Here is a 27,844-nt window from a genome sequence, read left to right as displayed (position 1 = left end):
ACTTAGGACGTTCCTGGCTCAATACTATGTGTTTCTCTGTGCAGTTAATGCACTGTGGTGGTAATAACCATTTACTTGTTAATTCGTGGCTTGATCACACATTCCATGTGTTGCATTGCCTTTATCTTTTAAGATAGTAAGGTGAAGCCTCTGGGTTTCAAGGCAACTTAGGAGATTTGGCATAATAGGCCTTACTTTCAGTCAAATGAAGCCTGCCTTAAAATACTTAATTAACACCAGGTACTGAAAGTAAGCACAAATGCAACAGTTGTCTTTAGCATTTTCATTGTACTGTGTACTTCTGTGGCAGCATTGCATAGCATATTACATGCTCATGTGATTATTAGAAGATGAGCCCTCACCGGAAGCAGCAAGAAACCTAATATGACATTTGTGCACATTCAGTGATGCAAACTACAATATTTTTTCTTTATTTTGCAGGTTATGAGGTGATAGGAAAGATAGGGATATGATGAAGCACAGTCAGTGGTCAAGTAGCTGAATCTGACTATTGCTCACCTTTTCTGTATAGGCTGACTTCACAAAGTTTAACTAACTGTTCACAAATATTGAATAATGTTATTATTCAATCACTGTATTTTATTAAATAATGGTTCCGAATAGCTAACTAGGCCACTGTCACTTTCCCGCTGAAAAGTCACATCGTAGAAGTGCTATCTATGATCAGTGCAATAAACCAGATGAAAAGTAGCACCTCACTCCATGAGGAAGCTGATCACTATCGGGTGAATAACATAGTCAGTGCTAATTCGACAAGTATTTCCTGGCGGCAAACCATGATGATGAGTAAGGTAGGATATCAACATTGACTTTACAATGGATTGAAATTACAACAGGTGACACACATGGCAGCCGGTTTCCTTAGAGTCGGGGGAGAATGGGCCGCACATCTCCCCAAGATGGGATGATGATGATGATAATAATAATAATAATAATAATAATAATGAGCATGGGGCGCCCAAGAAAATTTTGCAGATGGATGATAGCTTGCTCCCACTTCTCAACTTGATTGATCAAGTCACCAAAAATTTTCACCAAAGTGTAGTCACACATATCAGTGTGTGTCACAGACACTGGAAATGTATAGATTATGTACTGTAAACAAAACTACTCAAATAGTTCTCACGTATACAAATTGCACCTGCATACAGGACGAAAAATCCCACAACAGTTGATGCATAAAAAAAATTAATAAATAAATAAAAATAATAATAATAATTAGAGAAAACTTCCAAATTATAACACTTCACTTTTTGGTTCAATACTTACAATGTAATTAGCAATCTGTCCACACAGAATAGTTGCACCACAAATAATTTACTGGGCACAGCTGAGTGAAATTGAGACATCTTCCACTGTTAACACAAGAGACCATGAAAACAGGTCAGTTCAGGCTGGCTACGTGAGGTGAGATCAGGGGCTACCTGCTTATATGGTAAGCACTGTCTCTGAGGTGTCCTGAGGTTACCACATGCTAAGGCCAAGCAGAGGGATCAGAAGTGTAACAGAACTGATGCAGCAGAAAGGCAGAGCCACTGTGGCATGTTGACCTGATTGATTCACTTCTATATGCCATGGTTCTGTTATGGCTTACATGACACAAACTGATGGTTTGGAAAAACAAGGACTGGTCAAGCCTGTATTAATACTCCTTAGTTCTAGTCAGAGGGATAGCAGTCTGCCAGCCACCAGCTCTGAGGGCAGTCCAGCAATGCTCTATGAATCTAGAGTATCAACTAGTGTCCACCTCCACGCTGTGCACCTCAGTGTGCCCCATGCTCTGCAGCCTCTAGTCTGCATTGTGGGCTGCCGCTCACTGCTGTAATCAGTAGCCTTATCGAGTTGCTGATGCCGTCACTCCACCAGCTGAATAATATTGCACACTGGCGGACTACCTGTCGATGGACGCACCTCTTCACAGGCTGCCGCTTACATCCACGAGATGTTGGCTTCTCCAAGTATCACCACGACTGTTGTAGTTGATGAGCAATAGATGAATGTTTTAATAATGATGTTTTCATGATGATATATTCAACCACTACCACTTATCCAATCACTACACCACTCCAACACCCAGGGTGGTTAACTAATGGCCTCCTGACCTCTGCAATCCCAGTTCCACCATCCACCTTAGAGGCCTGCCACGCCTGCCCTCTATAAGTGGTATCAGAAATGGTCACTGATGTCAGTGGCTGGGTCCAGGACCATATTTTGATCCACAACATACAGTTCAGCAATATGGTTTTGCTGAGTGAGTTTTATATCTTTGTGGCCTTTTGTTTTGTATACTGCCATGATAGCTAGAAGTGAGGTGTATAAGAATGTGAAGGTATAATTTACCAAACCATGCGTACTGGCAAATTTATTACAGCTAAAAGGAAATTGTAGGGAGTACTATTTACAGCCAACGAGGTGCCAGTATTGTAATTTGGCAGGTCACAAACTGCATGTATGCAGCCAGTACCAGTTACATGTAGTACTTGCCAACATTATGGGCATGAGGCACATTAGTGTTCTTGAGTCTTGATTGGATGATCCATCGTACGGATTGATATCATTTTTTTGTACTTATGCTCAAATGTTTGTGGTAGCTGCCACTGCTTTGTTAATGTGTGATGCAGTTGAAGTATATTGCATTTTTGGTAGATAGAGGTTGGACAAATGCCTGAAAAAATGAGCAATGATGATACAGGAAGTAGACGAATCTGATGAAGCAGATGGCTGAGCTATCACAGAATATTCCCATGTTATGAAGGCATGTGGACACTTTACCTACTTTAATGGCAGATAACAAGTAGAAAATGTGAACTCGCTGGGACAGAAGAGTTATAAGCTTCATTCAGTGTACCTGTTCCTTCTGTGGATTCCACTGCAGCTAGCCTGGTGCTTCCTTTCTCGAGTAGAGCGATTATGAATGTGTCAGCATTTATTGACAATCTGGAAGCTGCTGTCAGTCTGGGTAATTGGTAAGACGAAGTATGTTTGTACATGACCAAGTTAAGATTGGTGGACAAAGCAATGTCAGTTTTGTACAGATAAATAGATAGTCACATAGTACACTCAGCTGATGATCTACAATTTAGTTAAACTATAGTAATATAACATTGACATAATCAATTGAAATTGTTCAAACGTAGCAAATAAATAACAATCACTTAAGAACACACTCAATACATTTTCCTTCCGGTCATATAGAATTCTTAATATTAGAAATACACAGCAATCCTTCGTTGTCATTAATCAACACCGTCATTATGGATAACTGTTAACGATCAATGCAGCTGCTGGTATCATAGGGAGCAGCTTAGGAACAAACTGTTATTTGGTACACACTGCCTTAAAATTTGGCAAGACTGGAAATTACTGTTTCTGATGGACTTCCAGAACAAACAGAATTTTGGATTACAGAAAATGTTGCTCATAATAGGTTTACGAAAATAAATGTAACTATTATCCTTACACAAATGTGAATCATCCTGTTTACATACTGCAACTTAAACTGAATTACACGAAATTATCAGTTACCGAGTTAATGGATCAATGCTGCTGTATGTCATTTTGTACAGAAAAATTAAAGTAACAAAAGTATTTACTCAAAGTACACAATCTCTAAGTAGTTATGAAAGAATTTACAATGGAAAGTGGCAACCTCTATTAACTCCTATTCAATTACCACACAAGATAATTAATTTCAAGAAACATAAAATGAGTTTCTTGACTGCTGGGAATTTGCACTATTGAATAGTACATGTGCTTATACTGAAATACGTCTCCTAGCTCACCTCAAATTTTCAGGGTCATATTGCCTTAAATATTTTCAGTTAATGACTTTTCTAATTTTCTAATTAACATGCTCTCTAAACAAATTGCTCAGCTTGATGAGGGCACCTTGAAGACAAGAATGGTGACGGATGAATTTCCCAACACCGAATATAACCAAACAACTGATATGCTTAGATTATATGTTCATCCTGTAAGTCCTAAATGATGTGGTTTCTCATGGATGCAGATCAAGTAAGGAAACTTAGCTCAGTTTACAAGAAATTAACACAATATGTGTCATAAATGTGTAAATATGTACACACTTAAATACATAAAATAATCCCTAGGTGGTTGTACTAAAGTGTCTAAAATGAAATAACATTGTTACATGAAGTCACATTTACAGTTATGTGGTATTTACTATTAATAACACACAGATAACTCAGAACCTTATGGGAAAGTATACAACTTTCATTACCACAGCTGTAATCATCAGAGCCGGCCGCGGTGGTCTCGCGGTGCTAGGCGCGCAGTCCGGAACCGTGCGACTGCTATGGTCGCAGGTTCGAATCCTGCCTCGGGCATGGATGTGTGTGATGTCCTTAGGTTAGTTAGGTTTAAGTAGTTCTAAGTTCTAGGGGACTGATGACCACAGCAGTTGAGTCCCATAGTGCTCAGAGCCATTTGAACCATTGTAATCATCAGAACATTTGTTCCTTCGGACATTTGTTCATGTCTGAAGGGCATTGCCACCATCATTAACTTTCATGATTAAACAATGAAGTAAACAAAGAGAGAATTCCTCAACTACAAAAAGCCTATAGAATCAACTGGCACAGATACAATAAAATATCTATCTCCTGGAATGAAAACCATGGCATCAACAACACAGTAATTACACCATAAGCAGTTTATACATTGCTGACCTTGACAACTGGATGTGAATCACTAATTCAGGGCACAGAAAAACAGAAAGGAAGGGTGCAAAGAAAATTTTTGGCCTGTCTGTATAGGAGGAATCTGGATTATAAAGGAATCTTAGCATACTAAGAAAATCTGAAATTTTCAGAATGAATAATGACAGCTGAACCAAAAGATACGTTGTCATTTGTATAAAGGTTAAGAACAACTGTCTGCTTAAAACTGAAAGATATTTTCTGGAAATTGGCATCACAGGTGACATGATACAGCACAAATTTAAATTCAGAACATTTGTCAATTATCATCAATCTGTGGAGACACACCAAGAACTAGGACAAATAGAACGTGAAGAGGAGAACCGAAGAGAAACTTCAGTGAGATCACCAATGCAAACTCATCAGCTAAATAAGTTCAATTGTGCTGACAAGTTATGCATATCTGAACTGCATGTACCACGCCTTTCCAAAGTTTAGTGGTGATGAATTGGATACATAATTTATTAATGTCCATGAAAATTATTAGCTTCTTTAAAACTATTCTTTTCTTCCTGTTTATCACATCTTTTATATTACATGGAAATGGCACAAATTTAGCATCTGTCAATGTCACTGATGAAAGATCATTAACAAATACAAGAAAAAATAACAGACATAGGATGGAACCTTCTGAGATATCACATCCTAAAACCCTTCAGTTCCCGTTAAATATATGTAACGTATATTCCAACACTGCCTATAATGCCATAATATGGTTGAAAGTATGTTGTTTGAACTGTTTTGACAGTGAGATTTACAATTTTTTTAAAAATTACTTGTGGCTTGTAATTTCTTACCTACGGAATTCACAGTACATTCTCACTGTAAACCAGAGTTTAAATAGTCTTCTCAATAACAGCAGTAACAGTACCCTTCAGAAATTTTTTACTGTCTCTTGGGGAATACATTATTTTTCTGATCAAGGTTTAATGTCCTGTTAACAATGGTGGTGTTGGCAACAGATCACAAGTTCAGGATGAGCGAAAATTAATGAGTAGATCAGCTATGACCCCGAAAATTCAGGTACTTGCTTGATGTTATTTAGGATAACTATAGAAAATCTAGACTGAAGTGCCAAAGCAACTGGTACAGGCATGCATATTCATATACAGAGATATTTAAACAGGCAGAATATGGCGCTACGGTCGGCAATGCCTACATAAAACAACAAGTGTCTGGTGCAGTTGTTACCTAAATTACTGCTGCTACAATGGCAGGTTATCAAGATTTAAGTGAGTTTTAATATGGAGTTATAGTTGGTGCACAAGCGGTGGGACACAGTATCTCCGAGGTAGCGATGAAGTGGGGATTTTCCTGTACGATTTTCTCATGAGTGTACCGTAAATATCGGGAATCCGGTAAAATGTGAAATCCCTGACATTGCTGCGGCTGGAAAAAGATCCTGCAAGAGCGGGACTAATGACGACTAAAGAGAATCGTTCAAGGTGACAGAAGTGTAACCCACCCGCAAATTGTTGCAGATTTTAATACTGAGCCATCTAAAAGTGTCAGTGTTTGAACCATTCAACGAAAAATCATCGACATGGCCTTATGGAGCCAAAGGCCCACTCGTGTACCCTTGGTGACTGCAGAAGACAAAGCCTTATGCATTGCCTGGGCCCATCAACACGGACATTCGACTGTTGACAACTGGAAACATGCTGTATGGTCGGACGAGTCTCGTTTCAAATTGAATCGAGCCGATGGGCATGTATGGGTATGGAGACAACCTCATAAATCCATAGACCCTGTATATCAGTAGGGAACTGTTCACACTGGTGGAGGCTCTGTAAGGGTGTGAAGCGCGTGCAGTTGAAGTGATACGGGACCCTTGATACACCTAGATACGACTAACAGGTGACATGTACCTAAGCACCCTGTCTGATCACCTGCATCCATTCATGTCCACTGTGGATTCCGATGGACTTCAGCAATTCCGATAGGACAATGCGACAGCCTACACATTCAGAATTGCAACATAGTGGCTCCAGAAACACTCTTCTCAGTTTAAACACTCTCACTGGCCACCAAATTCCCCAGATATGATCATTACTGAGTATACCTGGGGTGCCTTGCAACACGCAAGAGATCTCCACTACCTCATAATCTAATGGATTTATGGGCAGCAGTGTAGGATTTATGGTGTCAATTCCCTCCAGAATTACTTCAGACATTAATCAAGTCCCTGCCACATTGTGGTGCGGCTCTTCTGCATGCTCGTGGATGCACTACATGGTACTAGGTAGGTGTACCAGTTTCTTTGGCTCTCCAATGTAAAATATGACGGTCAGGTGAGAATTCTGAACACACTTCTCCCAAATGTGAATCTAGTGTCTTAATCTGTCTGCACCTCACTCACAAGGAACTCCTTGAGTGCAAGGTCTTTAGTAAGCCTCATTTGAAAGTGTTAACAGTTATGACAAGGCAAATATTAGCTGCTAATGACTTGCCACCTGCATCAGGAGGGTAACAGAAAATGTGTCCCTGGCTAGTGCAGAAATCAACCTTCTATGGGATGTATGTATTAAACTTCACAAAATAATCATAGTCAACATTCAAAAGAAACCATTAACTTGCACCATGAACACCGAATGAAAAACAGTGCGCCACAGTGATCACGAAGGTTCACACCATCAAGTTTGAAGGTGAACTCCTCGAGAGTTACAAACCATGCGGAACGTTCAGCTAGGTAGTCACTCTTAAAGAATGCATATAGAATCATATTGGTGTAACAGGGTGATGAGAACTGTTGGAATGTAATGGAATGCAACTGAATGTGGAACAGTGTGTCATGGAGATTATCATGAAACTGGCTATCCTTTAAGGCCAAGCTATGTTTTACAGTCATGGAAACAAGAAACACCCAGAGGCTGAATTCGTCCAGTGGTTAGATAGTATGAACTGCAATCTCTCTCTCTCTCTCTCTCCCTCTCCCTCTCCCTCTCCCTCTCCCTCTCCCTCTCCCTCTCCCTCTCCCTCTCCCTCTCCCTCTCCCTCTCCCTCTCCCTCTCCCTCTCCCTCTCCCTCTCCCTCCCCCTCCCCCTCCCCCCCCCCAAACACACACACACACACACACACACACACACACACACACACACACACACACTTTTCAGGAGGCATAGTTTGCTCTAAACGTTCAGGAGGCATAGTTCGCTCTAAACGAGAGTGATTTTTATTCGCAGGCCAGGAATCGAGCAAAAACAAGTTATTTTGCCTAGCTATTGGCCAAAAGCAGTGCTCATACCATAGTAGTAGTTCTCTTAGCCCTTTTCCCCACTCTTGCTGCTGTGACGTAAATATTCCCTACTGCCAATGCAAAATCATGCACACAAGAAAGAATCATATGGGGCAGACTACTTCCACCTTCTTGCAGCACAATAAATAACTTTCCCACCAATTTACCATCCAGATTAACAGTCAGTATAATTGTATACAAATGCATTAAGGCATTGATATTAGTTGATCCAGATATAGCTCTGTTGGTACCTTTAATTTCCAGGGTTTCTTCCACATGCATTTCCTCTTCAAATCTCGATTAATCACAGTTGATAACAAATTCCTTACTGAATAATAGGATAAGTTTGTTTATCTCATCTGCAAATTTTTAGGCTGATTCCACAGTTTGCTATGTGTCATCAGGTTGATACTTTGTTTGAAATTTCATTACCTTTACATCTTCCAATTCTGTAGCACTCTTTGAAGTTATGCTACCATCCACTGCTTCCCTTGAAATCATTGTAATCCAAATTGCACGCAGTTTGATGTGCATAATGAACTAGATCACTATCGTACACATCCTGTAAATTGTATTGAACATCCCTGCGATGCACAAACAACAGTTTTTGTAACAAGTGTACCTTGTCCGCCCTTGAACATCTGTAATTTTTATGTACACTACATGGTCAGATTGCTGCAAACTTATTTAAATCTGTTCATGTGATTTTTTTTTTTACATGCTACATATGATTTTCCATCCAGAGCCACAGTTCCCACCTCCAGTGTTATCCAGTTATGGACAATTGCTGTCCAAGGAGCTGGTACTAAACATAATTATGCACATCGAAGATCATCAGCAGCATGATAAAAAAACAATTATGAACAGACTTCGAATACGTCCATAGCTTTATTCACTATGTAGTGCAAAAGACAAATCATACATAATCAAGGGAGGACAAGGCACACTTGTTACAAACACTGGCATTTGAGCATTCAAGGATGCTCAATACAATTTAGAGGATAGACACGATAGCATACCTACTATGTTATGCACATCAAATTGTTCGCAGCATAGATTACAGAAATTTCAAGGGAAGCAGTGGATGGCTGCATAACTTCAAACACTGCTACAGAACTGAAAGACTAGAGATAATGAAATTTCCAACAAATCACCGACTAGATGCACAGTGAACTGCAGACTTGGCCCGAAAATTTGTAGATGGGATAAACAAACTTATCCTATCATTCAGTAAGGAATTTGTTTTCAACTCCAACCAATCGAGATTTGAAGAGGAAATGCATATGAAAGGAACCAAGGGATTAGGGGTACCAAGAGAGTTAGTTGTATCAAGGTCAACTAACATCAGTGCCTTTAATGCATTCACATACAAATATACCAGCTGTTAATCTGGATGTTAAATTGCCTAGAAAGCTATTTATTGTGCTGCAAGAAGATGGAGGTGCTCTGCCCCCCACAAATCTTTCTTATGTGTGAGATACTGCAAGGGTAGCAGGGAATACTTGTGTCACAGCAGCAAGAGCGGGTAAACAGGCATAAGAGAACGACAACTATGGTATGAGCACTGCTTTTGGCCAACTGTTGGTCAAAATAACTTATTTTTGCTCAATTCCTGGTCTTCATATAAAAATCACAAACTATGCCTCCTGAAAAGTGTGTGACATTGGAGTTCATACTACCTAACCACTGGGCAAATTCAAATTCAACCTCTAGATGTTTGTTGTTTTCTTGCCTGTAAAACATTATGGCACTATCTGTAGTTACACCTTAAAGGATAGCCATTTTCATGATAAGCTCCACAACACACTGCTTTGCATTCATTAGCATTCCAACAGTTCTCATCACCCCATTACACCAATATGATTCTATATGCATTATTTAGGAGTGGATACCTAGCTGAACGTCATTGGTTTGTAACTCCCAATGAGTTTGCCTTCGATCTTTATGGTGGGAACCTTTGTGATGACTGTGGCATACCATTTTTCATTCGGTGTTCATGGTGCAAGTTAATGGTTTGTTTTGAATGTTTGTTGAAGTTTGACTATGTCTATTTTGTGAAATGTAATACGTACGTCCCATAGAAGGTTGATTTCTGCACTTGACAGAGCCTTACTTTGTCGCTCTCCTGATGTATGTGGTTGTTCTCCTTGTAAGTCAGACCTATGACATGAACCACAAAGACACACTTACAATGAAATCAGCAGTGATTAATTAGAGTATAGAATATAGCTATGTTTGAATTACATTTAATGACCCAAAACAATTATAAAAGATATGGCTCATAATCAAGAAGCCTCTGTTTAAACAGTGCAGGGTAATGCTATTTAAACATGTGCTTGCTGCATGATCTTAGCATTTTGAGTTCTCCATGTGATGGACTATGTTCAAAAAGGTTCATAAGAGGGACATTCAGTTTTCTGACTGACAAACTCCTCATTTATTTCTACACCTCGTACAAAAACGTAAGATTATAGCCAAAAATACAATGTAGTAGTGCAAGTTTCTGTGATGTATGAGTATTGAAAGTGTTGCAAAGGCTTCTATTGTGTCACTAAATATCTGTAAATGTCAACAAGGTCAGAGAAATGTGAATACTTCCGTGCAATGACCATTTATGCCTTTGAATTGGGTTTGAGTGCAAACCAGTACTACGAGTGATTGCATACAGAATTTGAAGATTCTTCTCCTTCAATGGTCATAGTACTGGTGGTTTAATGAGTATACAAAATAAAGAATTCTCTTTAATATTAATGTTCATTTGAGCACTTGGCCACAGCTAATACATAAGAAATTATATTTTGTGCTTGTAACATTCATTATGCTGTGACTATGCTTGCCTGAAACACCCACTGCATTGGGAAAATGGCAGTGTAGTCTGGTCCTGCATCTATCTCATACCTCCTGAGTCAACTTCTTACAAGGGAAACTCCCCATCGCCCCCTGCCCCCTCAGATTTAGTGGTAAGATGGCCCATGGACAGCCTGTCAAAAACTGAACGCAGATCATCAAGCATGAAAACAGGAAGTAGTTGTACTGAACAGTGAAAAAAGAAGCAACATTGAAACAGTGAACTGTCCAAGCTCAAGATATGCAACATCAAAGAAACCGCAGTGATCATGGCATTGTGGACTGCAATGAGGGAGATCCGGGTTCACATCTCCCTCATGCCCCATTTTCTTCACAAAATTATGAACTGTCCATCCTGATGTGTCTGTTCACTATATTTAAATTTGTGTCTGCATTGTGTTGTAACATCCATTTGCAACAGCGAGGTGTAAGGAAGGGACCTCCAGACATATGTACCTCCTATTTGTTCTACACAAGTAGCACATGTTATGACTCTTGCGTTCTGTTTTGGAAGAGTGGTGCGATTGGGAGTTGCCCTTGTTAGAAATCTGTACTGTGATACGAGTAGCTCTAGACTAATACTCAGTTTCATAACAGTTCTCCAACCTAGTGAACAGTTATGTTTCACTAAAACACGTTTGACAGAACGACAATGACCAAAAGTGACTGGTGATGGTTAATTCTTTAGTGGCAAATAAAACTAATATTTATTTATTGGTGGAGCACAAGTTAAAACTGTCATGGACCACTGGCAATAATCAAGCATTTGAGTCTAGTGCAACAAACAGATAAATACCTTTCCACAAGCTCGACAATGATGTCTTCTTTTGATAACGCTGAATTTCACATTACACAGCATACAATTCTGTGCATCAGCATCAGGTACCCAGAAAGGTGGATATTTTCCAAGGTTTCTTTCTTCTGGAGATAAGGTATGTGTAGTTTCACTGTTAGCTGGTGGTTTTTGAGGAACAGGAGATGATGGCAATTCCACTGGTGATGATTCAGACATCTCAGGTGATGAATGTGAATCACTTTCAGAGGACACAGTACTTTGGACATCTGTTGCTCGAGATTCTTCAGTTAAACTGCATTTTGCAGGAGTTTCAGCTTGTGATCCTAGAAAAGAATAAAAAGAAAAATGTGAAATAAAACCATAATACTGCCAATCGTAATCATACACTGAAGCACCAAAGAAACTGGTATAGGTATGCATATTCAAATACAGATAGATGTAAATAGGCAAAATACGACACTGCAGTCAGCAACGCCTATACAAGCAAGTTTGAACGTGGTGTTATAGTTGGCACAAGAGTGATGGGACACAGCATCTCCGAGGTAGTGATGAAGTGGGAATTCTCCCATATGACCACGTCACGAGTGTACCATGAAAATCATGGATCCGCTAAAACGTCAAATCTCCGATATTGCTGAGGCCGGAAAAAGATTCTGCAAGAACAGGACCAACGACAACTGAAGAGAATCATGTCAGTGTGCAAACCACTCGAAAACCTCATCGATACAGGCTTTTGGAGCTGAAGGCCCACTTGTGTACCATTGATGAGTGCATGACACACAGCTTTACACCTCACCTGGGCCCGTCAACACTGAAAGTCGACTGTTGATTGCTGGAAACACGTTGCCTGGTCGGTCGAGTATCATTTCAAATTATATTGAGGGGACGGATGTGTACAGATATGGAGATAACCTCGTGAATCCACAGACCCTGCATGTCAGCAGGGGACTGTTCAAGCTGGCGGAGGCTCTGTAATGGTGCAGGTGTCTGCAGTTGGACTGATATGGGACCCCTGATACATCTAAAAGCTGACACATACGTAATCATCCTGTCTGATCACCTGCATCCATTCATGTCCATTGTGCATTCCGATTGACTTGGTCAATTCCAGCAGGAAAATGTAACACACCACAGGTTCAGAATTGCCACAGAGTGTCTCCAGGAACACTCTTCTACGTTTAAACACTTCCGCTGGCCACCAAACTCCCCAGACATGAACATTATTGGAATATCTGGGATTCTTTGCAGTGTGCTGTTCAGAATAGATCTCCACCCCCTCATACTCTTACGGATTTATGGACAGCCCAGCAGGATTCGTGGTGTCAATTACCTCCAGCACTACTTCAGACATTAGTAAAGTCCATGCCACAACATGTTGCGGCACTTCTGCATGTTCACAGAGAGCCTACATGATATTAGGAAGGTGTACCAGTTTCTTTGGCTCTTCAGTGTAAAACCCAAACAACTAAAAAAATATTTTATATATATATATCTCGCTCTCCCCCCCCCCCCCCCCCCCCCAAATCCATCCCCCTTTTTCCCTTCAGTAACACAGGCTAACTGTATCATCTCTTGAAATATTTTCAATGTGTTAGCGAAGATATCTGCAGTTGGCAATAAAAACAAGGAATGTCTAATCGACAGGTGTCTAACAGTGCAACAAATAATACTTTTGACTGCCCCTCATTGGGTAAAGTGTAATTAAAATCACCAGTAACTCAATGCAGGTACAAGACACTGAGAATCTAAAGCTGGAAAAGTGTTGAAAAAAAATCTTTGCTGCTGTGAAACATGTCTCTTCCACTGAACATGTGCTCACAGCTCTTATGTATGGTATGTATTTTAGAGCACATATTTATTAGACTTTTTTGCTTCGAATGATTGTTCCATTCATATCCCTGAATATTCATTATTCCTCCTGGGACACACTGTATATAAATGATCTGCTATTGTGTATCACAAAAAGTTTATCTGGTTGTCTTTACTGATGATGCAACTATATAATAACAAAGTTAATCAAGAAACTTCAACATTTGAAAATATAATTTAAATTATGCTGAAACATTAACTGCTTCTCCATAAATGAACTTTTACAACCAGTGACATTCATAAATAATGGAGTTGGACAAAAATATGGATACAATGTGAGAAACGTATGTTTGAACATACGAGGGTTATTCCAAAAGTAAGGTCCGATTGATTGCCAAATTGAAACCACAGTGAACATCAGAAATGTTTTACTTGTAACAATTAGCTACACCTTTCAGCTACTTCTCTACGTAGTCGCCGTTCTGACTTAGACGTTTGTCATAGCGTTGTACCAACTTTTCAATAGCCTCATCATAGAAGGCAGCCGCCAGTGCTTTCCGCCAATTCTCCACGCTGGCCTACACCTCGTTGTCTGTGTCAAAATGTTGTCTTCAAAGACAGCGGTTCATGTGACCAGAGATGAAACTCAGGGGGAGACAATTGCGGACTGTATTGTGGGTAATCTAACATTTCCATTTGAAAACGATGCAGGAGCATCTTCATTGCCCCTGCAGAATGCGGCTGAGAATTGTCGTGAAGACGAAACAGCACGACAGTTATGTAATGTTGGCTGCATAGCTTCAGGCGAAATTTCTCACCAGGCCCTCGTACTTGGCGGCAGACACTATTTTCTAGACATCTTTACGCACTCACTGCGAGCTCAGAAATGAGAAGAGCGACGTGATGCTAACTGGGGTTATACTAGAGACACTACCCAACACATCTGTGCAAAGCTTTATCGGATTTTCATAGTCGTTTCCATTTCGCGACCGATCGGACCTTACTTTTGGAATAACCCTCGTAAATGCAGATGCCAGCCAAGCATTCTGGTGGCGATGTTGTATTTGACCACAAACGGCACTTGTGCAATGCCCTCAATACGGAGCGAGTGTCAATCAGGGTCAGAACAGTGGTTTGCATAGTTTTGAGTGAATTACGTTAGAGCTAAGTGATTTCAAACTTGGGCAAATTATTGGTTCTCATATGCTTAGGCGACAAAGACAGCCACAATTTCTGGTGTTTCAAGAGGTAACGCATTGAAATTTATATTGCATATGGGGACAGTGGAAAAACATCATCCACTAAGTCATAACATGGAAGAAAGCGTGTGTTGAATTATCATGACGGAAAAAAAAAAAAAAAAGAGGATGAGAGCTGCAAAAGTCACTGCACAACCGTATGTCATATTCACTAACCTTGCCAGTAGCAAAACAGCATGAAAGGAACTCCATAAGAAGGGTAGTGCACGATGAACTGGAATTCCAAAGTCCCGCAGCAGAAAACGTGGTGCCAAAGCCATAAAACCTGGAGTATGGAGCAATAGAAGAAAATCCTTTGGTCAGGTGAGTGTTGTATCAAACTGTTTCCAACTTCTGACCAAGTTAACATTCGGCATATGCCATCCCAGGCCTATGACATGGCCTGCTTGCTGCCAAGAGTGAAACATTGCAGGGGTTCAGTAACAATTTGGGCAGCCATACCAAGGATTATGTGACCATTTTGGCTGATCAGATCCATCCCACAACAGAATATTTGTTCCCCACTGGTGATGTTATGTTACATGACGACAGGGCATCACCAAGGACTTGTTTTGCGAGCACGAAGTTAAAATGTTGCATCTCCCCTGACCACCTCTGTTATCAGATCTCAATACTATTGAGCCTTCGTTATTTACTTTGGAGAGAATGATGCATGATCGTTATCCATCTGCATGATCGTTACCTGAACCACTATTTTGCAAGAAGAAGAGTATACGATTACCTTGAAAAACTTATTTATTGACACTTTCCGAGATAATTGGACACTGTTTTGAATGCCAATGGTTTTCCTACACCGTATTAGACACGGTAATGTCTTCTGTTATTGGTGTTTCCATACTTTTGTCCACCCCTGTACAATATCAGAAGGAGAAATAACTCTCTCAGCTTTCGTGCAGTGGAGAATGGAGTGAAGTAATCACCTATAAAAATCTTTGCCCGTTAACCCACTGATGTGAATTTCATGCATAATAAAACTAACTTAAAATACTAACAGCTTCTTCTTGACAGCTTCTACTCCATAAGTGTATTCTGAGTGTTTAACATGGTAATGGAGGAACATGCAAAAAAGAGAGAGAGAGAGAGAGAGAGAGGAGTAGAGTTTAAAAGTGGGTTGTTATTTATGTCAAAGACAATCATGTAAATAGTCAACACATTGCCATATATTGCACTGAGAGTGTATTACATATGTAAACTAATGTTCCACACAATGAGGAAAGAGTGCAATTATTATCCGTGGAACATGCAAATAACTAATTCTTTATGATCATGAGCCACTGGAAAAATGTTATATTTTTACTGGATTAATAAAACAGAATACAATGCTCTGCTGATGAAGTGCACTAGTGTCAGTGAAACCTATTCTCCATTAATACTATAACACAGAACTGCAGTGGGGGAACATATCAATTGGTGTATTCAGCACACAATGATACTCTTGTTATAATTTGAGCAACCAATACAAATTATTACTTTTTAAGTCATCAAGAAAATCAGTGGAGAGCTCAAAAATATTTTGAAGTATGAAACTAGGAACTTTAGGTGAGAAAATCATCCATTTCTTTTTACTAGAAAACAATGTTTATATCATAATAACGGGCTAAAGTCACCAAAAGTTTAAGAATAATGCAGTTGGGAACACTGCACGCAAATGTTAGATTTTCAATAGTTAGATTTTCAATAGTTAGATTTTCAATAGTTTATGAATTACATAAATTTTCACTTCCACAAAAAAAGGCATGTAGAACAATAAGCAAATTTATTTATGAACAGGCATATATCCACAAATCAGCCATTTATGAAGTAGTTGTTGTTGTTGTTGTTTGTTGACTGGTTTGATGCAGCTCTCCATACTACTCTATCCTGTGCAAGCCGCCTCATCTCCAACCTGCCTCATCTGCAACTTACATCCCTCTGAATCTGCTTACTGTATTCATCTCTTTGTGTCCCTCTACAGTTTTTAACCACCACACTTCCCTCCAGTACAAAATTAGTAATCCCTTGGTGCTTCAGAATGTGTCCTGCGAACTGATCCCTTCTTTTAGTTAGGTTGTACCACCAATTTCTCTTCTCCCCAGTTCTATTCAGTACCTTGTCATTAGTTATGTGATCTGCCCATCTAATCTTCAGCACTTTTCTGTAGCGTCTCATTTCAAAAACTTCTATTCTCATCTTGGATAAACTGTTTATCATCCATGTTTCATTTCCATACATTTCCGTACAAATACTTTTAGAAAGGACTTCCTGAAACTTAACTCTATACTTGATGTTAACAAATTTCTCTTCTTTAGAAACACTTTTCTTGCCACTTCCAGTCTACATTTTATATCCTCCCTAATCCGACCATCATCAGCTAATTTCCTTCACAAATAGTAACACTCATTTACTAATTTAAATGTCTCATTTCCTCATTTAATTCTGTCAGTATCACCTGATTTAGTTCAACTACATTCCATTATCTTCGTTTTGCTCTGGTTGATGTTCACCTTATATCCTACTTTCAAGATACTCTCTATTCTGTTCAACTGCTCTTCTAAGTCCTTTGCTGTCTCTGACAGAATTACAATGTCATTGGCGAACCTCAAAGTTTTTATTTCTTCTCCCTGGACTTTCATTCCTACTCCAAAATATTCTTCTGTTTCCTTTACTGCTTGCTCAACATACAGATTGAACAACATTGGGATAGGCTACAACTCTGCCCCACTCCCTTCTCAACCATTGCCTCCCTTTCGAACCCCTCAACGGCACTTGGTTTCTTAAAAATTGTAAATAACCTTTGGCTCCCTGTATTTTACCCCACCACCTTTATAATTTGAAAGACAGTATTCCAGCCAACATTGTCAAAAGCCTTCTCTAAGTCTACAAATGCTATAAACGTAGGTTTACCTTTCCTTAACTTCTCCTCTATGAGAAGTCGTTGGGTCAGTATTGCCTTGCATGTTCCTACATTCCTCCAGAATCCAAACCGATCTTCTCCAAGGTCGACTTCTACCAGTTTTTCCATTCTTTGGTAAAGGATTCATGTTACACACTAAGAATCGAATTAACTCACAAAGGGATGTGCCAACATGTCCACACAAAAAAAAGGTTGCAAATTATTTGTTGCTCTCAGTTAACACAAAGTAGCACCTGAACATCAAATTTTAACAGCCAATAGCATTGAGTTAGACCAAAAAATTAGTGGAAAGCAAAGTTTCTCAGCACAGCACTCATGAAAAACAGGTATACTTCTAGCTGTCAGTAGCTAGGTGATATTTCCACAAGTTTGACCTAGAATGTGTGGCAATTTTCCTATGATGGCAGTGCCCTCTTGAAGAATGTATTATAAGTTAAAGCAAGTATTATGTTTATTGCCAGTTTATTTCTTTTAATTTCTGGCAACTGTATAAAATAAACCAAATACATAACAGCAAAACATAGTGGCACTCAACCAATAACCAGTTCCTTCAAACCTGAAGACCTTACTGGCTTTCTTAGGGAAATCAAACAATTACCCTTAGTTTATACTGGAGATGGCCATGATCGCATGTACACCGCATCAATTGAAGGGAAAGGGAGAGGGGGTTTTGAATGGACACCTGTCTGTCACACAATTTTCCCAAAACTTATAGACTGTCTTAAATTGTCAACTGTACTAGCAGCCTTTGACCCCGATTGTATTTTTATCCTCACAGCATATGTATTGCCATATGGCAAGGGAGCACTGCTCCCCAAAAATATGCCGCTGAGACTGAGTAGTCTACTGCATATGCACTCGAGAGGTTAACAGCCCACTAGAACTACACTCGTGTTGAGTGTGAGGCACTCACAACTATGAGTGCCACAACTATGTTCCATTGACATAACCACAGTACCAAGTTCCACATGACAGATTGTGGTAATGTAAGATACAAACAACAGTATGACCATAATGAACCAAAGTTTATTCTCCTTCCCCATACATGCAAACAGTTGAGAACATAAGATACAGACATAGAAACAGTCCAGGTACTGATACAAGCAGTCACTGACCATAAGTAGCAAGACAGTATGTGAGCGAGTGCCTGCAGAACTGTAGTTTTAATGTTTTAATTCGGAGGGGGGGGGGGGGGGGGGGGGGGGAGGCCATCTGTATAAGGCCCGGTGTGTGCTATCCCATGCCATGCGCCCAAGTCTTGTGGCCAACAGCAGGCAGCCTCTGGTGGCCAGTCCACACAGATGCCGTTGGAGAAATATTTGAAGTTTATGATGCCATGGTGCGTATCCAAATATTACATACAGGGTTACAGTACAGACCATAATGTTCTGGGCCAAAACATAAGTCTCCAGAGAAAACAGTACAACACTTCAAGCACTGGGTGTTGCTCATTAAGTGCCTACAGTTATCAGAATAATCATCACATCAGCTCATTAGCATAGATGGGTTATTGTGGTTACCCACACGATCTGACGCTAACTTCAGTAAGACTGCTAATTCGTATTTCCACATTGATAAAGCCACCCAACATGAGGGTACACAGTTTCCTGTTAAATCATACCAAACAGTGGAAGCCACCAATAACGAACTTTTCCTACAGCAGGTCTGCTCCATTCAAGTCAGGACTGACCTGCTCATCTACAGTTGTCAGTTCCTGCACAACCATGCACAGATTACGAATCATGGCACAGAATATGCCAGGCAGATGCAGTCATCCACCCTGCAACGAATAATGACATGTGGTGCATCATCATAATCCCACACAAGCTTTGGCAACATTTCTACAACAGCAGGTGCAGCTTACAAAATTTATTACTGCACCAATTTGTACACCATGTTATTAAACTGGTTTATAAGCAACGAAACACACAGTTATGGACAAATAAAATCATCAACAGTAAAAGGAAATGACAACATTTCTGATAAAGTGTTAACTTCAGAGACAGAACTCTTAAAAATTCATTACAGAGAGGCAAATTTGAACATCTGCCTAGAAAAATCATATTTTCAGCAAAGAAGAGTCCTTTGAGAGGAAAAGAGAATAGTTGAGTTAACAGCACACCATGGTCTTCAGTAAAGCACACAAATTTGGTTTCCTTGTAATTGTACAGTAAGTGTGGTTTGTGAAGAGTGGCCCATGTCATGAGCAGCTGAAACCACCACCAAGGGCAACCCTTTTGTGAATGTTGCAGCTCCTTGGTGAAAGTATGTTGTTATCTTTGAAATGTGTCTTCTTGAGATACATGTAAAACAGTCTTCCCTGTGCAAAAACTTCAACACACACACACACACACACACACACACACACACACACACACACACACACACACACAAACTATGAAGGAATGCTCTGAAAGGGATACAAATTGGTAGATGTGCAGTACATGTAAAGACAAGCAAACGATTAAAATTTCAGAAAAATATCATCATTTGTTCAAGAGAAAGAGCTTCACAAATTGAACAAGTCAATAATGTTTTGCTCCACCCCTGGCCCTTAAGCACGCAGTTATTCAGCTTAGCATTGATAGGTAGAGTTCTTGGATGTCCTCCTGAGAGATGTGCAAAATTCTGTCCAATTGGCGCATTAGATCATCAAAATCCCAAGCTGATTGGAGGGCCCTGCCCCAAATGCTCCAAACATTCTCAATTGGGGACAGATCTGGCGACCCTGCTGGCCAAGGTAGGGTTTGGCAATCAGGAAAACAAGCAGTAGAAACTCTCGCCATGTGTGGGTGGCCATTATCTTCTTGAAAAGTAACCCCAAGATGTCTTGCCATGAAGCGCAGCAAAACAGGACACAGAATACCATCGACATATCACTGTGCCATAAAAATGCTGTGGCTGACAACCAAAGGGGCTCTGCAATTAAAAATGGCACCCAGGCCATCATTTCTAGTAGTCGAGCCGTATGGTGGGCGACAGTCAGGTTGGTATTCCACCGCTGTCCACGACATCTATGGACATGTCTTTGCTGGTCACCAGTGCTCAGTTCAAAGCGAGCCTAATCATCTAAAACAATTCTATTCCAATCAAGAAGATAACAGGCCACAGACGTGTCTGGAGATGCCCCGGACAGTGGTGGGTACCAACTTCACTGTTGCCCATCACAGAGTGCAACAACCATGAGTGATGGTCTGCAGTGCCATTTTGTTTCATAGCAGGACCCCTTTGGTTGTCATCTACAGCACCCTTACAGTACAGCAGTATAATAACGATATTCTATGCCTCATAAGCCATCCTGGGTTTACACTTCAGCAAGGTAATGCCTGCCTTTACACAGCTACTGTTTCTACTACTTTTCTTGTCCTACCTTGGCCAGCTAGGTCACTGGATCTCTCCCCAGTTGAGAATGTTTGGAGCATCATGGCAAGGCCCTCCAACCAGCTCGGTATTTTGAAGATCTAATTTCCCAAGTGGACTCTATCAATTGGTGTCTAGCTGAATAACTGCTTGCATAAGGGCCAAAGATGGAGCAACACATTACTAACTTCTTCAATTTGTGAAGTTCTTCTTTTGAATAAATCAAACAATTTTTCCGAAATTATAACCATTTGTTTGTCTGTGCATGTACATAACATCTACCAATTTTTGTCCCATTCAGATAATTCCTTCATGGTGCATTCCTTTCTTCCTTACAATGTGTACATTCATATTGAACTAACTTACAGGATCCATTTAAGCATTTTCATGAATTCAAGATTGTGGCGTTTTAGCGGCTCACTGGTTCTTCAATATACATGTTGAGCTGCATTTCCGACCAATTTCCACGTGATGTATGAGGTTTCTCTCTCTCGAGGATTTTTTCCCATCTTAATGCGGGTTTTACTTTGGCTATACCATTTTTTTTCCTTTCTTCCTTGTAAGGAAGGAGAGAAATATGGAGTAAAAGGTACAGAAGACAAGGAAATGAGCTAAATCCTTTTGAAAATAGCCATTCTGTCATTTGTGTTACACTGTTTAGGGAAACTATGGAAAACCTAAACCTGGATTGGTCCAAGTGTGTACTAAACTCAGGTTAACCTAAATGCGAGTCCAGTGGCGTAAGTGCCTAGCCACATTACTTGATCTCTTCCTGGAGGAGGAGTTGTGAGTGGAGGTGAGATACACCACTTCTGTTTACTGGGGGCTGATGGCCAGATGTCATTTTACTTGGGCCACTGCCTTTAACTAGTGGGGGTCTCCAAAATTTGTCATTGACACCTGTGGACGTTACTTCATACGTATTTATGTATATGAAGGTTGTGCTTACGGCACTGTCAGTTTCTTCCTCCTTACTGCTACCCCTATTTATAAGTATGGATGCAACAGCACGCGTACCTAATATGTTCCAAAATGATGTCCAGGGGTGGGGGGGAAGGATTTCCCAATGCTCAAATCTCACAAATCTACTGATGATAAAAAGGTAGGGTCAAATATTTTGGATAGGCCTTGGGCTAGGAACCATTTGTATACCCAACAGAAGGACCATCTTAGTGTCACTAGCCTGCAGTAAACGGTCAAAGTACGAATATTACACACTTTCTCCTGCTTAGGCAAATACAGAAAATCAGTTGCTTCTTTTTGCATTTGGCATGGTCTACAGTGTGCTTGATGGGATTTATCGAGGCACCATTAGTTCACGGGCAGTTTCTCAGAGAGGGGGGAGGGGGAAGGGGGGAGATTATTTTTTTTCCACCTCTGGACAACAACCCAGCAGAGGATTCCAAATGGCTATGCACAGCAAATGGCTGTAATTTTTATGATATATTCCTAAGATCGCAATCTCTAATAGCCTTGAAAATTTTCTTCATATCTTTATCCATTTCCGAGATACAGAGGTTCAAATTTACTCTACTTCCATACGTAAAATCTGGTACGAGGTGAAATCTAAATAATAAAGAACCAAAACAAATTACTCATATTTCTTATGCATTTATCTAAAAGAGCCATTTTCAAAAATCTTTATTTGTTTTTTTGGGTACCAAAACCCAGCCACAGATTCCGAGACAGCTATGAACAAATGCAAATGTACACAAGCATCGTCATGTAGGTGGGGTCTTCCTCAAACCATTCTGACCATTCAGGAAATGTATGGCTGTGCTTTGTCCCACTGAAAGTACTGGTTGACTGGAGAATGCACCTCAGTTTATAACAGGTCCTGTACTGTTCAACTGTAAGAGACCATGTCAGATGTACTGGACTTCATTTCATCCCCAGTAAACTGCCTCCACATCTGCATCACATGCCTGAATAATATCATGTTGACTATCAGAATGGGTCAGATAACCTGTTTTCTGACATACTTACACCCAGCCGCTGGCTTGTATGGGTCATCAGCCCAAGCAAACTTTGTTTCCACATCAATTGTTTAGTGCTTGGAATAGTAGGCTATATGCAATAAATGATGATATTGCAAATAGTGCATTTAACTGACAATTTATTAACACAGCATGTAAAGAACAAAGTTCAACATGATGTAGATTCTGATTGCCATAACTAAAAAGGTTACTCCTGATCTGGTATGAATATAGTGAAGTCAGAGTCTGTTGTGATGTAGGTACAGGTTCACATAGCATAATACCAGTTTCAGAAGACACTGAATCTGAGGAATGCCAGCATCAGAGGAGGCACAGGCTCAGCTGGTGATTGCTGGCAGATCAGTGTGCATGCAATTGTATACTTTCTGCGGATGGCTGCATAAATATTGGGTCGAGGGAAGGTCAGCATCTGATGAAGCAAAGGCTCGGAGAGCGATGGCTGGTGGATCAGTGAGGGGCAGATGGCATGAGCTTTGATTGATGGAGAGATGGGCGCAGCCAGTGTAAGGCCTGGAGCATGAGCATGAGCTTATGCTGCTTGCTTGCAATTGGGCAGCATCTTTAATAGGCAGCAGACGGAAGGACACATGGTGGCATATGGTGAGCAAACACATGATGCATGGATGTAAAATGGTACCACAATCTCAGCACTGCTGTCATCAGGGTGTGCTCTGCTTGTGGGGGAGGTTGGCATCTGGTGGTGCCTGCTGATGGTTGACTTGTCAATACGCATGCTCATATTTGTTGGCTGTATTGTTGCCAAGCATGTGGTGTGCTTTTATTTCTCAGCACGAGTACTGTCTCCATTATAGAAGATCCTGGAGAAAGACTACCCACTGGTTGTGGGTGTTGTGCTGCAGACAGAAGTAGACAGAAGACCAGCTGTATGGCAAATTGTCCCTCACTTGCATTTAGTGAATATTTTTGGGTCTCATTTCAGGTATGAATTTTTTAAGGAGTATCTGGAGGAGTCTGCTAAGGTGGTATTGTCGATAACAATTTTGTTCTTTATGGAGGCAGCATGGAATAGTGTGACACTTTACATAAAAAACTTAATACATTCCATGCAAAGATTTCTTTCTCTGTTCAGCATCAGATTAACAGGACCTTGCCGTAATTAGACTGAAGGATTACCTTAAATGGTGGGAAGGTAGAGTTTGACATCTATAGAGGAGTCTACTACTTGTTTAGTTCTGAATATGGCATCAAACTACACATTTAAATCTAAAACTCCTGCCTTCCAGTCCCTCCTAAACAGATTAAATTATGCTACCCTAACATTGGAAGCTTCATACGAAAGGGTATTTGGTGTAATAAATTATATTGCCATGCGTAATGGGTATCCGGGGTTTATGACAGAAATGGTTCAAATGGCTCTGAGCACTATGGGGCTTAACATCTGAGGTCATCAGTCGCCTAGAACTTAGAACTACTTAAACCTAACTAACCTAAGGACATCACACACATCCATGCCCGAGGAGGTATTCGAACCTGCAACCATAGCGGTCACGAGGTTCCAGACTGAAGTGCCTAGAACCGCACGGCCACACCGGCCGGCATGACTGAGAAACTGAATTAAAAAAATACTAGCGATATGGTGCGGACCATAGGAGGTAATCACTCTGAAGGCAGTACAGAAACAGAAAAAGAACAAGTTTTATAAGATTCCATATCACAGATACGAACGTGAGAGGATTGGAAAGAAAGCGGTGTCAGTCAACATAGCTCCAGCATTTTTTCCATAAGTCTTCAAAAAGGATCTATTCTCCTATTCCGGAGCATATCGTAATGAGTGCGATAAAAGCCAGTTGTGTAAGAGCAGATAAATTAGCCAGACAGGCAGGAATTTTGACACAAGATTTAAGGGGAGTTGGAACACCCTATCCCGACAATGTTAATTTTATTTACTTGGCTTCCCTGTATTACAGGAACCACTGTAGCCATTGACATTAAACTGTATGTTCTGAGTCTACTGAATCACAATAATTGCATTTCAGCCACTGCTTTCCGAACTACAATTTTTTAACTACACAGTTAAAATTTTGTGTACTTTTTTGTACATCATCCTAAATAATTTTAATTATACATAACATTATGTTCTTTCTGTTCAGTAGACTCAAGATATGTATGTTATTACTCCCCAGAAATTTGAATTCTCTACTCTATGTGGGATTCTGAGATTTAGGGAAAAATGCTACAGAAAATGTAAATTTTCAGGAACGGCTTCAAAAGTTTCAAAAGACTGTAACTCACTCAATATAGGGTTAATTTTTATTTTTTTTATTTTTAGTCACTCAGATGCACCCTGCATCATACTGTATATCATCCTCTTGATCTTTTTCCAAGTTTTTTCTTCTTTTCTTCTCTCTGGACCACTTAGTGGCCAACTGTACTGCATACTCTGCTTTATCAATGTAAACCTTGTCCATCCATTCAAGTTTTCTGATGCAGTTTGCTAAAGGATTAATTCCCATATGCTGTAGCACTTTCACCCTACCAATGTTGCCATCATTAAAAGCAATATCAGCATCACTAACCCCCTCAGTTTAATATCTTCATTCCAACAAAAACATTTTTTGGTAAGCAAGTCCATATAAGATTATTGAACGACACAATGGGATTTTGAGTCTTCCCATGTAGACGCTTCTTCAATAATTCAGGATTTGCCAGGTCTCTGTAAATACGCTTTATGATGTCCAGGACTGTTGCTGGGATGGAATGTTTACGGCTGTATGGACTGTTTGAGTACTGGGCATTGCAGTAATTGCACCATGAATCAGGTCCAGGAGGGCAAAGATGGTGTACTGGTTTTTCATCAATTGACAGTCTGTGGAAGAAGGTAGCCCATACTGCCTGCTTCATTTTCAACAAAGCCTCATTACTATTTCTAATGGTCATCCCATAACACTGCTGTAGTTCATCAATCATTTTGTCTGACAACTTGCCTCTTATGGTTTTACCATCAGAAATTTTCTTGTCTCTCAAACTTTGGTTCAACTTCCTTAACCTGGTGCCCATCCTCTTCTGGACATGACCAACATGTTGCAGCTACTACACTGTTATATGCTTTTGAGTCTCCATCACCTAAGAACTTAGTTTAACACACTCCCCTTTCGTTCACAGATCGATTAAAAATTTCAGTAGCTGCAAAGGCCTCCATACCACCACTTGTTCCTTCATAATTTCTGTCACAGATATGCCCTTCTTCATTCCCTGATTTACAGTTATAACAATGTTTGGTTAAAATCTGGAAATCTATTACCTTTCCAGTATCCACACTGGTCACCGTAGCAACAGAATTCTTAGAACTGTAGCAGTGCTTCTGCCAAGTAGCATCAAAAGCTACTGGTATGTCAGTCATACCATCATTTATTTCAACAGCTTCATTTGCAGCACCCTTCATTGACTCACATGCAACAGATTCCACAGCAGCTCCAATAAATGCTGATACTTGTTGATTTTACGAGGTGAGCGTGGCATATTCATCACGGCACACATTGTTTCTGCTGCAGTGTGTCCTTTGCCTACAGCTCTCAATCCATAAAACCACCTATCATTTACTTCAAAATAATTATCTTTACACTTATCAGAATTCCAAAATGAATGAGTATATTTACAACTGGCACAATTAATGATAGGTTTCCTGGCTAGTCCATTTGATATCTCACTGCCTTCATGTAAACTAATTGGCCCTCCACATATTTTACAACACACACATTCACCTAACAATCTTATTCAGATGTTTAAATCTATCAGAATGTAGCCTAACCTACCATTTACATCCCTTCGGTTTTGAGAAAACTGCATAACACAATGTTTTATTTTAATCTTCGAAGCACTAATAGGTGTTTCTTTAGATACTGATGAGTTTACCTGTAACTTCACATGACACATGTTGAACACAATGTTTCCCTTTATTAGAAAATCTGTTACCATGAAACCCAAGCTCCTTAAAAAGATTTTGTTTTGGCATCATACTTTACTTTTTGGGAGATTTACCAATCTATTCGTCACTTTTTCTCGCAAAAACGTTAACACTTCAACATACAACGTGTGCTTATGCTACGAAATGATACGATACATTTTTTGACAGTGCTACCAATACAAACAGGTAATTTAACCTTCTATATAAAAAATTACTGATTTTATTAGATATTGAAGTAATGCAAGTAAAAATTTTAACATTTTCAACCAGTGTAGATTACATTAAAAAAAAAGTACTTCCCATGTAAGTTTATAAGTGATATATAATCATTTTATTAGGAACATTGCAAATTTTATAATGAGATAAAAATCCAAAAATGTGAAAAAATATTTCCATTTGAACTCCCCTTAAAGAACATAAAGACCTGGCCCATTCCAGGTCAGCTCTACAATGCATTTGACTGACTACCAGCAGCAGGTTAGCAATAACTTATCTGTCTTACACACTTCAGAGAAAGGTCGGATACTCAATGTTCTGGAAGAAATTAAAATCTTATGAAGTCTTCATTCCCACTCTCTCTTTACAATTAATGAATGAACAGACATGTATCACTAAAACATTTTAGTTAATAATGGCATTATCCAGGCAAATTAAGGTGCCCATAAAACTTAATATTTTTCCTTGTTTTTTAAATGTAAAGGTCCTCTTCCCTCTTAATGTTGCGATGGATCCGTCTTTCTGCTGTTACTTCCCACTTCACATAATTTGCCAAACTCATGTCTGTTTCATATTGCGCTTGTGCTTGGGTCACATAGCTTCAGTACTCATGGCTAGTATTTACTATTAAATAGTTTTCCTGTTTGAGTTCCTGGTTGCACAGCACTAGAGAACAGTTGTTACTGAATTTTCGTAATTCCATGCAGTATGCAATTTCTCCCCCCACCCTCACTTTTATTGCATTTTACATGTTTCATTATTTTGATA

The 27,844-nt window shown here is 39.8% G+C and overlaps 1 protein-coding gene across 1 annotated transcript in view; it reads right to left on the bottom strand.

The window, feature by feature from the left end:
- LOC124721730 (zinc finger FYVE domain-containing protein 9) overlaps positions 1–27,844 on the bottom strand; it is a 377,978-nt gene that overhangs the window by 246,725 nt on the left and 103,409 nt on the right. Inside the window, exon 4 of the mRNA XM_047246829.1 lies at positions 11,618–11,940. Within this exon, the coding sequence (XP_047102785.1) occupies positions 11,618–11,940 (323 nt within the window). The remainder of the gene's footprint in view (positions 1–11,617; positions 11,941–27,844) is intronic.

The sequence above is a fragment of the Schistocerca piceifrons genome, chromosome X, assembly GCF_021461385.2.
Source record: "Schistocerca piceifrons isolate TAMUIC-IGC-003096 chromosome X, iqSchPice1.1, whole genome shotgun sequence".
Lineage (NCBI taxonomy): Eukaryota > Metazoa > Arthropoda > Insecta > Orthoptera > Acrididae > Schistocerca > Schistocerca piceifrons.
This window is presented reverse-complemented; position numbering and strand designations above follow the sequence as displayed.